General features: G+C 38.6%; 1 protein-coding gene across 3 annotated transcripts in view; it reads left to right on the forward strand.

Annotated features, from left to right (window-relative positions):
- CNIH3 (cornichon family AMPA receptor auxiliary protein 3) overlaps positions 1–16,766 on the forward strand; it is a 60,236-nt gene that overhangs the window by 4,319 nt on the left and 39,151 nt on the right. For all 3 annotated transcript variants that reach the window (XR_009725014.1, XR_009725015.1, XM_061350472.1), the window contains exon 2: positions 15,343–15,411. Coding sequence is in view for 1 of the 3 variants with exons in the window: in XM_061350472.1 (XP_061206456.1) it covers positions 15,343–15,411 (69 nt within the window). In the remaining 2 variants the exon portion in view is untranslated. The remainder of the gene's footprint in view (positions 1–15,342; positions 15,412–16,766) is intronic.

A 16,766-nucleotide genomic window follows, 5' to 3' on the forward strand; every position in this document is an offset into this window, starting at 1 on the left:
TCTGGTGCTTGTCACTGTACTGTTCTGTGATGTGGAATGTTTTATTACTACCCAAATTGCAATAGCTTAGGTAAAAAAATCAAAAGCTCTTCAATAGGTATATATGCGGAATTTAGTGAGTATTCAGTGTGTGACTCACTTAGGCTTTGTCATAAAATTCCTAGCCTATTTTTTGATAGATTGTACAACCTTAATGTTAAAGGTACATAAAAAAGTATACAAGAGGATCATTTGAAGCTTGGTTTGATAGGAAATTCAGTTGAGCAAAGCACTTTGGGGACAGACTAGGTGCTAGTCTATGAATGTTCTCTGTGTATCAGTGTTATGTTGTTTCTGTAACTCTGGTTTGGAGGATAGCTATCTGTCTCACCTGAAACCAATAAAAAAATCATATTGTTTCTGTAAGTCTGGTTTGGAGCATAGCTATCTGTCTCACCTGAAACCAATAAAATCCATGAGCTGACTTGAACCTGTGCTTCTCTTCAGTGAAGGCTGCCAGGCATCTCAGTTAAGCTCTTTTAGAGTTTGTCTTGAAAAGAAGGTAATTTCCTTACAGACTTGTGGTCAAGGTTGAATTTTCTTTCAGATACTGAAGCTCAGTGCTGTCCTTAATTCAGTTCTGTAAGAATATTGGATAATTATGTTATTAAAAATAACATCAGATTAAGGTTTGATGAAGGGGAACACAAATGCAGTTGCTCTATGTTAGACACATTTCTTAAAGGCATTATTTCTTCTCTAAGCAGCTAAGCACTTTGTCCCTGAGGGTTTCATAGTCATGACAGTTTGAGGAATGAGTCTGATATTTTCACTCTTTTTAAAGACAGAGCACAACCAGATTGGGCTGGCTATAATATAGCTTGACAGTTTCCTTACAACTTTTCTTTCAGAAGTTTGTCACATTAATGCTGACAGACAGATATTAGGCCAGGCAGCACTGGCTGTGGAGCCAACTATATTTTATATATTGGAAAATAAGTATATTTCAATTTAGTTACATTGTCATGCTTAAATAATAATTAAAAAAATCACAGAAAGCTTTGGACTGTAGCACAGACTTAAATGCTGTGGAAAGACTAAATTGGATGTCTGTGTATGCTTGAACTGTCATGATGAGATTTATTTCCAGAATGATTTTAAATTGTGAGCAGTTGCCACTGGCTATAATTCCAGATGCTTCACAAGTCGTAGTGACTCCATTATCTGTGTAAAATAAATTAGCTGTGGAGTCTCATGCTTCCCACAGAAATGTGCACAAAACTATTTAAACATTATTTACTTGTCACGTATGTAAGATTTTTTTTTTTTTGGTCTTAAGATTAGTTGGAAAATCTACTTACTAGAGAGACTTTATATCCAAATTGGTAAAGTATTTCTAGTGCTTTTAAAAATATTTTTTTTTTTAAGCTGCTGTGCTTATGAATAACAAGACAATATCTGTCATATTTTATTAGATTGTGAGTACAAATCTTAGATTGATTCTGAGGCATGGGGTTATAGCTCATTACATGCGCTTGTTTATTCAGCCACCAAATACTACATAAAGTCACACCTAAAATACTGAATTGAACCCTCAGACCTCTGGCTTCGTCGATTCCCCTCACCCCAACATGTGTCCTTTTATCAAAATAGTGTTTCGGAGGAAGAAAGAGGAAGAAGCTCAGAAAATAATAAGAATCTTGTTACAGATATTAGACCTCTCTGTGACCTATTCCTTTTCCTTAGTGCCTCTGACATGCAGCTCATTTATAACCAGTGTTGTGCCTGGCAGCTGAAGGTGACTCTATCAGGCAATGGAACTAGGTCTCACCTGACTCAGAAGCTGCAGATACTGAGAGATATCCTTTTCTGGAGGTTGGTGGTTTAGGAAACACTTCCAATTTGTATAGAATATCTCTTCCATATGAAACAGGTAAGAATTATTATTTCCATCCTCCAACGAGATAGTCACTTAAAGCCACAGGGCAGAGTCAGTTTGTGAGATAAAGGTAGAAGAATGTCAAATAGTACTTGATTTGCTAGGTAACTTCCTGTGTTTCACAGGAAATTTCCATTAAAAAAAATATAAATCGTGTTTCTGATGCTGTGCGGAGAAGATGCAATTACATTGACAGAACGGTTCCTGTGTTCTTTGGTATACTTACAAGTTACTTAAGAAATAACTGTTTCCTCTTAAGCAATAAAAGGTTCACAGAAAAATTTCAATTAGAAGGGACCTAAGACATGATTAAGTCAGGTCTCTTCTTCAGGGCAGCCCTAATTTCAAAATGAGGCCAGGCTGCTCAGAGCTTAAGAACTTTCTATGAATGGAGAGTTCACAGCCTCTCTGGTAACTTGTTCCAGTACTTTACTCCTCTCACTGTGAACATTGTGTTCTTACACACAGCTGGAATTTTCTGTGGGTACAACTTCTGACTTTTGTCTCTTGCCTTCTTTGGTGCGTGCCCCTGAGAAATACTTTGTGCTGACTTCTGCCTAACCCACCCCAGAAAACTGAAGGCAAGATCATGCAGATCATCCTGAGTATACTCTTGCTTTAGTGTTTCATAAGGAGTCTAGGAAAATTCAGAGGAACATTTTGTGGGGCAGGACAAGAGTCTTTATATTTTTCTCCACTTCCCACTGAAGAAGTATTACTATAAAAAGCAAGAGTTTATTTTAGGAATGTCATTGTGAAAAGTTACACTAGAAGGCAATGGAAAAAAATCACGAAGCAGTTACAATAGAAGTAGGTTTTCTCAACAAGATGCTGCAGGAGTGCTGAACTTGCAGCTTCGGTTTTGATAATGTGAGCTCATGAAGCAGAACATAAGGGAGATGAAGAAATAGTGCCATTACAGAGTAATCTGATAGTATACTACTTGCAGCTCCTCACCAGTACAGTAGGTCATGAAAAACCTTTGGGTTGGTTTTGGGTCCTTTTGTGTTTTTATGCTTCTGTGGGTCATGTAATAACTTAGCTGTCAGAGATAGATTTTGGTTGTTTTTTAAAAACAGATGGAAGCCTAAGCCAAGCACATCACTGGAGGAACTGAAGTTTAAAAAATGAAGGAGATCTACAGTAAAATGGTGAGAATTAGTAAGTCCTCATCTTTGCAATTCTCTGAGATAACCAGGCAAGTGCCAGGCATTGTTGATACAAGCACACTTTTTTAATAGAATGTCATTTGATTTTTGAATGCATTTAAATGCCAGACATCTTCATGCTGTGAGTCACTGCTTCAAGTGTTTGATCATTTAGTCAATCTTCTGCAGCATTATTATTTTATTGCATTCTGAGTTCTGGCTAAATTGTATCATTGTAGCATGCTAGAATGATTTGGGTTGGAAGGGACCTTAAAGCTCCCCTAGTTCCACCCCACTGCCATGGGCAGGAATGCCTTCCACTAGAGCAGGTTGCTCCAAGCCCCGTCCAACTTGGCCTTGAGCACTGCCAGGGGTGGAGCAGCCACAGCTTCTCTGGGCAACCTGTGCCAGTGCCTCACCACCCTTATCTAAGTATAAACTACCTTGTGGGTTCACAGAATGGGCATTTACAAGCAAACATAATGAAGGCTCCACTGAGATCAGTTTGATTGCATCTGCTTCAAAGTTGTTCTTCCCTCAGTATTATGTAAACACTATTAGCAGATCCTTTAGAAAATTGACTTGCTGATCATTTAAGTGGCAGGGTTGTTTGGAGCTGAAATGTGTCCTTAACCTTGATCACACTCCTGTAATTAAACTAAGGAGTTTTATAAGAACATAGTGAACAGTTGAGGATGCTTTTTTGGCTGTTGTTATTTTACTTTTAACATTTGACCATTTGTACTGGCTGCTGTATCTCTTTCCCTATTCATGCAACCACAGCTGCATTGCTGTTCTATTGCTTTACCTTACCTTATCACTGCAAACACAGCTCTGTAGCTGATGGTCATTTGTGTATGTGGGTGTGAGGCTTGGCCTTGGAGTTACTTCCTCCAAGATTCTGCCTGGCCTCTTTTTGGGAAAGAAAGAAAACTTGGGAAGGTCTTGAGTCTGGGCATCCTTGCTTGATGCCACCTGCATTAGAAGAGCCCCTGCTCCCTTCTCCTGTCCCTTGCTGATCCAGCTGGGCTTCTGTTGTGCCCCTGGGAGGCAAGAAGCACAGGTCTGGCAGCATTCCTGCCTCCATTCCCACAGTGGGCTCCTTCCCATAAATGGCATTGGTAGGAACCCATTGTTGAGTGGGTAATGAGGAATAAAATGCTGTGAGAAGGGGGGAAATGGGACTGTGGGAGGCAGGGGTTCAGGAAGAAAGATGTGAAGGAAAGAGCAAATGAGAGGAAGACAATGCACTTGTGAGCAAGTCACTAATGAGGGAAGACTGAGAACACGGAGTTCTTGTCTGGGAGACCATCTGAAAAGAGAAGGCTCCTGAATCTAGAAGGTCTGATTGAATTCAGGTGGCAGACATTTTTGGACAGCCTGTATAATGAGTCCTCTGTGTGGGTATGGTGTAATATGTGACATGCTTGAACAGAGTCTTTTTTAGCAACAGAACCCAGATACCCTTATGCGTTTCCTGGATTCTGGTAAATATGCATAAATCGCTGCTGATAGGAATGAAGAATGCTAGAGAGGGGAAAAGAAGTAGCTGCAGCAATGTGGAGAAATGGAAGAGAACCCTGTGTAAGGAGCATGAGAGGGAATGGAAGGTAATACTTCTCCCAAGCATGTACCAGTGTAACAGAAATGGAAAATGTCAAAACAATAACTTGTGGCAACTTGTAGGAATCTTTGAAAGCTGAGGAATAGCATAAATAGTGGTGTGGTGATAGGGTTGGAAAGTTGCTTGGAGACAGCACTAGCCAACTGGCCAGTCTCTCATCCATGAATTTTGTCTTACTCATACTGAAAATAAAATCTTGTTCTCTTACCTCCTTCTTTGGAGTAAATATTTTTTTTAGTTGTATCTATTCTGGTACATTTTCCTATCTATTTACTACCCTTTTTCTGAATTTATTCTGCAGAAACATCCTGTTTATTCCTAGCTTTGGGATTATCATCTTTGTGCCGGTAACTAATAGAAAAAGTGCTTCAGTTCATTTTGAGAATTATTTATGAAGAGGGAGCTTTGCAGCTTTAATGTGTCTGTGCTTTTCTGCTTGCATATGCCCCATACTATAGGTTTGATGAGAAGAACAAGACAAGTAGAAATGTCGCAGGGGAGCACATTGCATGGAAAGTGGGGTAAAAGAGAAATTATTTGTAATTTTGAGGAAAAACAAGGACACAAGGGTACTCCCTCTCACATCTATAGGTAGCCAGTAATACTGTCTCCAGACAGAATTAATGTGTTATTGGTCTAATGTGACAAAACTACCACCCTTTCTCCTGCCGCCTTCTGGCCAGGATTTTGAATTAGGTCTTCCACCAACTCAGGTCTAGCCTGTCCCCAGTTTGGTGTGAAAAAAGCTGTGTAGCAAAGAACTTGGCCTGTACAAGTAAAAGGTGTACAAATTTGTAGCAGTGAATCTGAGAAAAAGGCTGTGTAGTGAAGGACTTGGCCTGTACAAGTAAAAGGTGTACAAATCTGTAGCAATGGATCTGTGATACAGAGGTAGTGAGAAATACATCTGAGTTGTTTCTTTTTTGGCTGTATTTTCTCAGTTGATACAGAGTTTCGTATAGAAAGAAGCAAAGGCAAAGCAGTGCTGTGCCTTGTGCTGAAAGCAGATTTCCCCAGCCTCTCCTGGGCATGGATAGAGAATGCTGTTTTCTGCTTACCCTGGTTGCTTGAATAGGTCTGCAATCTAGTTCATCTGCATTAGCTGCTGGCTGAATCAGAGGTCAAGACTAGCACATGCAAGGCTTTGCCTTAACTGTATACATCTGCTTGTTCAGTTTATCTGCAGATACGGTCTTTCTATGCTTTCTAGGAGATAAGATCTGTTAGGATGTCCTTTCTTAGCTTGCTGAATGTGTAGCTGTGACTGCGCATCCATACTGTAATGGAGTGTCTGCTTTTCAAGATACTCATGACTATCAGATCAATTAATACCTAACTAACAAGTTCCAGCATTCATGATAGGACATGTCAATTTGTTGTCACTGGTGCTCTGTGATCTTGCTGTTTTGGTGTTGAACTGAAGAAATCGGAAGCAGTTAGGTACTGAAATGTGTAAGAGTTTTTGTTCTTGTTATCTAAATGGAAAAACCTGCTTTGTTTTAGAAAGAATCCACCTTAAGCACTCCATTGCATGTAGGAGGAGGAGACCATATGTAGGGCAGAATACTGGCGGAATGCTCATGTCAAAAATACAAGGAGTGTGGGAGATTATTATATACAGTTCCCTATTGCTGCAGAGATTCAACCTCTATGTCTCATAGCAGACAAAGGTGCATAGATTTGGGGGCTTTGGGGCTGGTGGAAAACATTGTCAAATCCGTGTAAGATTTTATGGTAGAAGAAGAGCATTCATAAAACCACTTGGGAGGGCAAATTTTGTACCTGCTGCCTCTGATTTAGACCCTGACATAGCTTCACTGCTGACCTATATTGTCTCCAGACACAGGCATCCTGCTAAATGGAATGCTCTCACCTTGAATAAAATTCTTAGAAAAATAAGAGTTGGCCTGTTACCTCTGTAATCCCTTCAGTGAAATGTGTATTTATGCACAGTGGCATGATACCAGCAGTGGAACTAATGCTGTTATCCATGTTTCAAAAGAATTAGTATTTTGATATTTTGGTATTAGTATTCTGATGGTTCAGATTCTCTTGTGAGAGACAGAAAGCATGATTTTTTTAAGTAACTGAGGCAGAAGAATTATTTCTGTCACACTGAATGTAATTAAACTTAAATAATGCATCTCCATGTACATGCAAGCTTTTTTCTGTTCAGAACAATGTGGAATACTCACCAGTTCTGTTGCTAATTGAAAATACGTTCTTTTTCTCAATATTGGTAACAGTTTGTATCACTTAAAAACCAGTTGAGGGGTATGTTTGATTCATACAATACTGCTACTTTCTCAACAGTTCCCTGTACTGAATGCAGTAATGTAAAGTTTAAAAAAGGAAAAAGAATTGTGACAACAAAATGATGAGATCCTGTGGGGTGGGAGGGAAGCATGGCAGTCTGGACTTACCTTAAAAATTCCTCCTCCGCTTGAGGTCTGTTTTGAAATGTGTTCTATCTGCAGGGAGCAAAACTATTAGCCTATTTAGAAACAGGCTCTGTACAGCTATATTAGCATCATCCCTCCTGCGCAGCTTGCTTGCTTGTCTTCCTTCTCTGAATAAACCGCAGTTTATATGCGTGCAGCTGGTTTTTGCCTGGCTGGATTTCAGCTGGTCTAGACTGGAAGGCAGTGAGTGGGTATGAAGTTGTGATACAAGCACATGTAATCTCTGAACTCTGTACTTGGGGAAATAGGTGGGATATTTGTCTCCTGAAGGAGTGGGTTGATGTCTCTCAATTTCAGGATAACTGGGGAACATAGTTCAGTGACTGTGGTGAGCAAGTGAAATATGTGTATAGAATCCTATTGTTAGATGGTAAAACTGTCCTTGCAGTTGGATGAAATGATTTCATAGCAGTTGTAGAAATCTGTCAATAGATGCTTGTCAAATCATCCTCCTGGGAACATTGTGTTCACAACAGAATTTTGCAGCTGCTGAGGTTTTCTTAGTGGATTTGTCAAAACTAGTAAACGAATTCTTTACCATTCAGAAACCAGGTTGCTTTTCAAATTTTTGTCTGTAAGGTTGCAATAATAACCAGTAATTCATAGATGTATAACTTTCCATTCAAAGCATTCAAAGCTCACTACAGTATGGCTGTATTCCTGAAGATAATTTTCTGTCTGCTTCACAATGTGGATGGAGTTTTTAGTTCTTATACTAATAGGTGGACTGTTTCAAGTGATTACCAAATAATTCTTAGTGGTTTCTTCTGCACCTCTCTTCAGGTTTGGACATCTAATTCAGCACAGCTGAAATAATAATATTGCTTTTGTCCATCTGTGTAGGTGGTGTTTGTTTTGTTTCATTTTCTTTTTCTTCATTTGTATTTTTTTTCTTTATGCAGGGAAATACAATGGTGTAACTATATCAATGCATTATATGTGTTTGTGTATGTGTGCATTCTAAGCAAGAGAGCTCTCCTAAAGGCTCAGATTTGGCTTTTCATCAATATTTACTTACAGTGGTATAATTATATCTTTACATTTCCATAGGTAGATAGGAAAGCTTTTTTAATCTTGTTTGCAGAATGGAGATAATGTGTTTTTGATTTTGCATATTGGAGTTTCTGTTGGAAAAGGCTTAGGATCTGACTTAAATACTTCATAGAATCATAGAATGGTTTGGGTTGGAAGGGACCTTAAAGCTCATCCAGTTCCAACCCCCTGCCATGGGCAGGGGCACCTTCCACTAGCCCAGGTTGCTCCAAGCCCCATCCAGTCTGTCCTTGAACATCGCAGTAAGATTTTCATGGCTGTTAAGTTAGCCTAAGCTTCCAGTTAGAGCCTAAAAAGTTTAAATCGTGTTGGCCTATATGTAACATCCTCTTACAGACAAATGAACTTTAATAAAAAGATGAAAAATAGGTGCTCAGGTATATATTTGTGCCACCTTGGATGGAGCCATAAGAGCCTTGTTTCCTTTAGCAATGTGTTTGCGTTTCTGTGTGGAGAGTTGTTCAATGGTGGCAGCATATGGATTTCCAGTGAAGTAGAGCGGGGAAATGCCATACAATTGTTAGTGTGAAATCTGACAAACAGAAGAATTTTCTGCCCTTGAATGATTTAAAAACATTTGCAGTCTTAATCCAAAAAGGCACTGCTTAAAGCAATGCTCTCCTCTGGAGATGAACAATAAACGGTACAATAATCAGACAGAAATGCATATTTTCACTTCTCATATGTTAGGAGTCTGTTGACAGTATCATTGCTTCCCCTAATATTCGATGTGGTGCAGCAATCTGGAAGTTTTGGTTCTTTTGCCACAATTCTGTAAATAATTTAATTTCTCTGATCTTCATTTTTCCCCTTATATAAAAAGTGAGTTATCTTCTCCTTGCATTTGTTAAGACCTTCATTGCCTTGAAGGGAGATTTATAACTGCAGGACATTGTTCGTTGTTACTGTTTTGTGGAGAATTAATAAGTGTAAGAGTCAAAATAAGTAAATACACTGGGAAGAGATAGGGAAGAAAGGAATACCTTTCATGTCACTTTCCTCTCTGCACTTTATTTGGCTGTAGTGTTAAAATTCTTATCAAAACCAGCATTTCAGACACGTGGGCCTGGGAAACTATTGAATTACCTGGCAAGTATGATGAAAACAAAGTTTTAAGCTTTTTTACCTTTTAAAATAGGAGATGTTTAACAAAAGAATATAAACGAGGTATAAAATATGACAAAAGGGATAAAATTCTCTGGCTTCTGCGGCAGGTTGCCCATCTATTCATACAATTTTAAATAATCTTTCATGCTTGGTACCATGAGCCACGTCAGCTCAACCAGAAGAGAAAGAGGGAAGAGAAACCACCGTCTTGAACAAATGTTCACCAGCCACATATCTGAATTTCTTTTGCACACACATTATCACATCAAGATAAGAATTGGGTAGCAAAAATTGTTCTCAGTCTGTCACTTTGTCAATGTCACTGTTCTCTGCATCTCTCTGTGGGCTCCCCTTACTCCATCGTGTCAAGGCAGTGATTTATTTTCCATTTCAGATTCTTAGTCATTCTTACCTGACTGACCCTCTCTCTCACATTTTATCAATTGTTGCTTCTCTCAACAAAATTTAACATTCACCCGCCTTGCATCAACGTGGTTCAACCATCATACATGTTCAGCACTTTCCCAAACATAGTAAATATGTCTATATGTAGCTGTTGATGGACAGGCATGAAGTTTAGGAGTACAGAATGTTCCTAACCTTGTCCAACTTCTGTCCACATGCTGACTTGCAGACAGTATATGAACTGCTGGTATGGGTGCTGTGAAAGTTGCCTGTGAGTGTGGAGGGGTAGGTAAATTGTTTAAACGAACCATTAAAGAAAGTTTTTCAAGATGGGATTGTGGTGCACTGACAGTGTGGTAGCAAGGAAACATATGTTAAGTGTTACTGTTCTATAATGTGGTTTGTGTGGTTGTCAACAAGTTCTGTTTTATCTTGTCTTTTTCTGAGATGCCAATAAGCAGAGATATCCAACTTCTTTGCTGTCACTGAATTCACACCCACTCCACTACCACCCTAAACCATCATATTGTTAATTAAAGTATATTTCTGTGAGAGCTCAGTGATTTCAAAAACATAAATGTCTTCCCTAAAAATGAGAGACCATAATTCATATCCCATTAATAGGTGAAATTTTCAGTTTGATGGATGCATAAGCATAGGAATAAAACCCAGAATTCAGGTTCAATCTTGTGAACACTTCATTATTCAAAGCTGTTATTGTCAGGAAAGATGAGCACAGAGTGCAGGTAATGAAAATGAATTTTATAAATATAATTGCAATTATAGCTGTACTGAAACATATGTTATCACAATCTCATCTGTTTGGTATGTGCTGAAACTGGGGCAAACTCCTAGCTGACTTACACTTGGGGTTCTGAGATTTGCAGATGGTGTGAATCATCAGGGAATGCAAACAGTGTTTTTATAAACCTTTAGTTTTATGAGGTGGATAACACCCACAAGTGCACTTCTGTAAACAGACAATAGCAGAGTGGCAGAACAAACTTCCTGCCATGTTTTGCAATGTGGAATCACAGGGAAAGCTCCATAAGTCAGAAAATAGTTCAATATCCATGGCCTTGTCAATCCTTGGGCACATTCTGCAGTAATCATAAATATTGCTCAACCTGATGCTTTTTTGTTTCTGATTTAGCTTTGCAAATAGAGAACTTTGTGGTTTTATTTCTTGAAGCTCCTAGATAAATGCTCTCGCAGCCCAGAAAGCCAACCATATCCTGGGCTTCATTAAGAGGAGCATGACCAGCAAGTCGAAGGAGGTGATTCTGCCCCTCTACTCTGCTCTTGTGAGACCTCACTTGGAGTATTGTGTGCAGTTCTGGTGTCCTCAACATAAAAAGGACGTGGAGCTGTTGGAACAAGTCCAGAGGAGGCCATGAGGATGATCAGGGGCTGGAGCACTTCCTGCATGAAGACAGGCTGAGAAAGTTGGGGCTGTTCAGCCTGGAGAAGAGAAGGCTGCATGGAGACCTCAGAGCAGCCTTCCAGTACCTGAAGGGGGCCTATAGGGGTGCTGTGGAGAGACTCTTTGTTAGGGACTGTAGTGGTACGACAGGGGGTAACAGATTCAAACTTAAACAGGGGAAGTTTAGATTGGATATAAGGAAGAAGTTCTTTACTGTGAAGCAATGGAATGGGTTGCCCAGGGAAGTTGTAAATGCTCCATCCCTGGTGGTGTTCAAGGCCAGGTTGGACAGAGCCTTGGGTGACATGGTTTAGTGTGAGGTGTCCCTGCCCATGGCAGGGGTTTGGAACAAGATGATCTTAAGATCCTTTCCAACCCTAACTATTCTATGATTCTTTGATTCTGAATAGCAAATGATTCTTACTCTCCTTCAATGAAGCAGTGTACAATGTTAATATTTACTAATAGAAATAAGTTTCTCCTCTGTTTAAGATCAGTCCCTAGGACATGTTTCCATGTGCTGTCTGTTTAGCTTTCTGACTAGAGGCTAGTCATTTTTCTTTGGAACAGTCTCTTTATTGTGTGGCCTTTGCAGAGATGAGGTTGCTGATGTCCATGCCTATGTGTGTTTTGTAGTCTTAATTGCCATCCTGGATCAAATTAGGTAACTAAAATATATTGAATGATTTATCAAATACATTCAGTTATGAAGGTGAATCACCAGGGAATGCAAGCAGTGTTTCTCTAAACCTTTAGTTTTATTAGGTGGGTAAACAATTCGTACCGTGAAGTGCTTTGACTGAGATCTGTTATATCGTTTGTGTCCAAATGAACTGCTCTGTCAAGATGCTGACAAGTGTGGCAGTTTCAGAGGTGAAACAGACCTTGAGCATATCTGAATGGCATCCCAGGGCATTCAGCAACTCTGAGCAGCTCATGTATGGGAAACAGGTAGCTGTACTGCATCTAACTGAAATGGAAACAGGCAGGAGATCGTTTCTCCAGAGTATGGCCAGAACACTGCACCTCCTATGAAAGCGTTATGAAATACTCAATGGAGGCAAGTAGTTTTTTGGTTTTTGTGAGGGAAAATGACAACTCTGGCCAACCCTAGGCCATTAACTGCTGCAGAAGGCTGGTTGTAATTGAAAGTGGAAGATGCTTCCTAATTAATGATATAAACCACACTGCAGCACAACCCAGCCTGATTTTCAGTAATACAGTATAATTTGTTGCACAGTTATGTGGTGTATTGCTAGCAAGTGCCAATCTTAAGAAGCTACATCTTTCTCAATTGCATCTTTAGAATTAAGACACTCAACATTGTGATATTAAAAAAATAACCAAAACAAAATGCAAAAAACCCCCACAATAAAACATGTCCCCCCAACTTTGTGTGTCTTTACATTCCTTTTAATTGTGAGCCTGCCTAATGTTACCCTTTAAAGCTTTTCACTGTGACTGAGAAATAGAAATGCACTTTTTCATAAGTGAAAATAGATACCTTTATGTCATCACTGGATTTCTATTCCTGCAGATTTAACAAAATATAAACTATTATGGAGCTTTTATGAAATAATATATTAAAATTGAGGAGGATTTGTTTCTGTCAGACTCCAGAGAGGCACTGGAACTTTTATTCAAGAAGCTTTCCTCCAGTCCTGTGTGCTTGATACCACACATCAGTCTGTTTCTTGCAGATGTAGTGGGAATGTCTCTTAGCATTGTCATAATTTGCAGGCATCCCCAGAGGTTTGTCTATGAGACTATAGTATTTACACTTACTGGTGTAGTATTTACATTTACATGAAAATAATATCCCCAATACTGTCAGATTTTTTCAGTGTGCTTAGATACAATGCAAGTAAAGCATAAAATAAATCGCATGCCAGCAAATTTAGAGCAGGGTTTTGACTACAAAGTTGGGAATGCTCACAAAAAAAAGAGAAAGGAAAAATATTGGGAAATGTAAATATGTAGTTTGAGTGTAACCTGTTTCCAAAGCTGCCATTTAGGATTTCTTCAAGACTTAGCTGCAATAGTTCAGGCTAGCTCAACAGAGCTCTGCCTTAATGATTCTGTCTTTCAGAGCAGCCTTGCTCTTCATCTAAACATGCTTCAGGGTTATCATTCTGTCAGCATTCAGTGAATCTTCAGAGGCTTTCCTGGACTTGTTGAAGGGGATCCATCTTTGGATTTCAACATTTGGGTTCCCCATTTTGTTGTCTCAGACAAGTCTTCCCTCGCAAGATGGATATTGTATTGGCTCTGATTTCATTATTATCTCAAACTCCTAGTTGCTGTTCCTGACTACCAAAAAAAAAAGAGCGCAGCACATTTCAGCTCATCTCTACATTTACAACAGAAGGAAAAGCTGTTACCACTGTGCATTATTACAAATAGTCATCTCTCAAAGCTCGTAACAGTTTTCTGTCTTAAAGCTATGTGTGTAAGTACCAGTGCAGTGAAGCAAAGAGAATTCAAGGGAGATGCACAGGATCCCTAAGTAAATCAGTGGCAGAGCTAGGAACAGAGGCAGCTCTCTTACCTGTTACAGGGCCATCCTTCTCCCTTACCGTTAGTGCTGATCTTGATGCCCAATTGCAAACAGAAGTATGTGCATCTAACTCAAATGGATGTTACCCTCAACAGTTGGCCCAGCTTGAGAATATGAAAGGCTATTCAAAAGGTATTAAATAGAGGTGTCATGAGCCTTACTCTTCACAATTGTACTCCAACCCCCTCAAAGTTTCTGTTATTTGTGGTTTTATCTTAGTCTAAACATCTGTTGCAGATCTAATTCCTAACTTTTAAAGGTAGTGCATCTGTAGGGAGGAGTGCTTCACTTATAATCACATTTTATACTTACCTTTGTGGTATATTCTGGCACTTTTACTTGCCATAGTTGCATAAATTCAATTCTGTAGAGTGCTTTTATAAAATGCCACACTTTCGATTTTAAATATGCTTCAGTGTGATGAATGCAGCATTCGAGTGGGATGCGGAGCAGTGCTTAGTGTTGTGGATTGTAGCTCCAGGTTTTATTCTCAAGCCTCTCACCAGATTATTATATGAATCATGGACAAGCTTGCTGCTTCTGCATTGCATATCTGTAAAATGAACATGCTTTATGCAGCAGGCCTGTGTTGATACCCAGTTGGGTATTTTTTGGACAGCTAGGCAACAGGCATGCTGTAACATGTCATAGAGCAGTTGTTGTGCTTGTATGTTAATTACATGACTGCTACCTTGTATTTCTTTTTTTTTTTTTTAATTGAGAACAAATATTTTACTGGGTTGTGAATTGTCTAAAAAGGGATCACTGTTCTAAGATCTCTTTATGTGATGCCTGTGATAGTGAGCTTTCATTGTTTGGGTGGAGCAAGCAGAAGAAAAGGTATTACTGGAATACAAACCTAACATTAAGATTGTGCTTTGAGATCTCTGAATGAAATATGCTGAGGGTTATTACAGCTTTTTTCTTCCAAGAAAACATTATCAAATATTATTATTTTTATGGGCACTTTTATCTGCTGTACTTTAAAAGCAGACAGTAATTATCAGCATGTCTCAATCCATCAGTCACTGGAGAAAACTAAAGGATATGAGCAAAGGACTTCTCTCCATCAATGTGGTCTAAAGTAAGATTCTGAAACCTGCAGGATTTAGGAAGGATGTTTTCCTTTGGAGTGGTTTAACTTTTGAGGAGATTGCTTGTTAACAAATAGAAGTTTAATAATAATTAAATTGATACTAATTCAGATTTACTATCTGAAGTATGTTAAATAAGTAATGAGAAAGGGTTGTTGTTTATGTGTTAAACCTGGAATAGCACATCTGATCCATCTCTGTGTTTTAGACAGCTTAGGACATTTTCCATCAAGTCTGGAGATGTATTCATTTGTAGAATAGTTTATTTGAAAGTTTAAGAATTCTAATTGATATGAGGGAAGAAATCTGGAAAGCAATGATGCTGGAAAGGCTGCAGACATGATTTTACAGTGATAGTAATGGATTCCATGTGTCATATGTAGGAGTATCCTGTGTTCTGTTTTAACTAGTTAGTTCTGAAAGGAACTCGCTGGGGAAGCTAGTTTCCAGTATGTTTTCTGGAAAGAGGAAGGGATACAATACGTCTAACTAAAGGAAAAAGAAGTGTTTGAATGAGCATTCATTATAATACTTGAAAAACTCTTTTTCAGATAATTGCCTTTGATGAACTCCGGACAGACTTCAAAAACCCAATAGACCAGTGCAACCCAGTCCATGCGGTGAGTACAGCCAGTGGCTGTTGTTTAAAGAAAGGGAGATGCACTGAGCTGTCAGTGAAAGTATGAGTGGAAATGAGCATACAGTTTGTTGTGAAGCCAAGTGTAGTTTGGAAAGTTAATTGATTGGGCCAGTCTTAGGAAGCCATCTGGCAACTCTCTATGCTGATAGCTTTCCTTTTTGCTGAAAAAGACAGGAAAATAATTTGGAAGTTTGACTTTAAAGGGTATATGTGATGCTAATGCCTTCTTTTTATCTTTTCATTCTGTGGTACAACTTTTCCTTTTTGAGATCATTTGCTTTCTCTGTTCAAGCATGGGATGACCACCTTTTCCCATACTGTCTATATCAATGAGTCAAAGCTTAAAGGAATTTGATAACAAGCACATTCCTAGACCTCTTTGTCCTGTAGCAGCTTCTGAATTCTCTGCTTTAAGAGTAAATAACACTTTCTGCTGCATCTGCTATGGAAAAGGTTAAATACCACCCTGGAACTATAAACTCAGTTTTACCTAATGAACCAAAATGCAACTCAGATTTAAGCATATGAAAATTTCTCTGTTAATTAAAGCTGTAATCTAGAGTGATTTTAGCTGACTACACTTAAATGTGCATAAAATCTGTACTACCAGTACTGAGAGCAGAACTTGGCTCTCTCTCATCTCAGTGGGAATTACAGTGATTACGGCAGGTGCTGAATTTGATCTCTACAGAGCACCAAGTTATTTAATTTACTGCAAATGATAGCCAAATTCAGTAGCTACTACTTTGCCATTTAACCTTGTTTCATAACTCAGCAGAGGATTTGTGGTATTCCTTAGACAGCTGATGATTTTAACCATGATATTTACAAAATCTTCAATTTAAAAGACTTGTCTACAGTTCACTAACAAGCAAAGAATGAGAGCAGAAGAAAGAAATTATATGAAAAAATTGTATAGAGGACTTAATTGGAAGTAATCTTGTTTTGTATTAATCTTATCTATTTTTTATTTCCCATCTTGAGAACTGCACACAAGAAAAAGGTATTTATATGTACCAAACTCCATTAATTTTTCTCCTCCTAAAATTTGTAAGATGTTTCCTGGAGATAATTTTCTCTTATTTTAAAATATTAATAGAATGGGTCTCCAGGATAAAAAAAATAATCTGTTTCAGTCATATTAGTGATGTGATCAAAAAGTTTATTGTAGAGATTCCAGTAAACACAGGAATATGTTCAGTGATCAGTTGATGTATTTGACTCTCTTCTATGAAACTTGCTGTGATAACTCAAACAATAATCTCAGACTGCTTTCTTCTGCACAGTATGCATGTTAATGACTTTTATATTGACATGAAAGGAATACTTTTAGCA

Source organism: Neopsephotus bourkii, unplaced genomic scaffold (assembly GCF_033783945.1).
Source record: "Neopsephotus bourkii isolate Nb327-2 ecotype Australia unplaced genomic scaffold, CSIRO-AGI_Nbou_v1 NB_518, whole genome shotgun sequence".
Lineage (NCBI taxonomy): Eukaryota > Metazoa > Chordata > Aves > Psittaciformes > Psittacidae > Neopsephotus > Neopsephotus bourkii.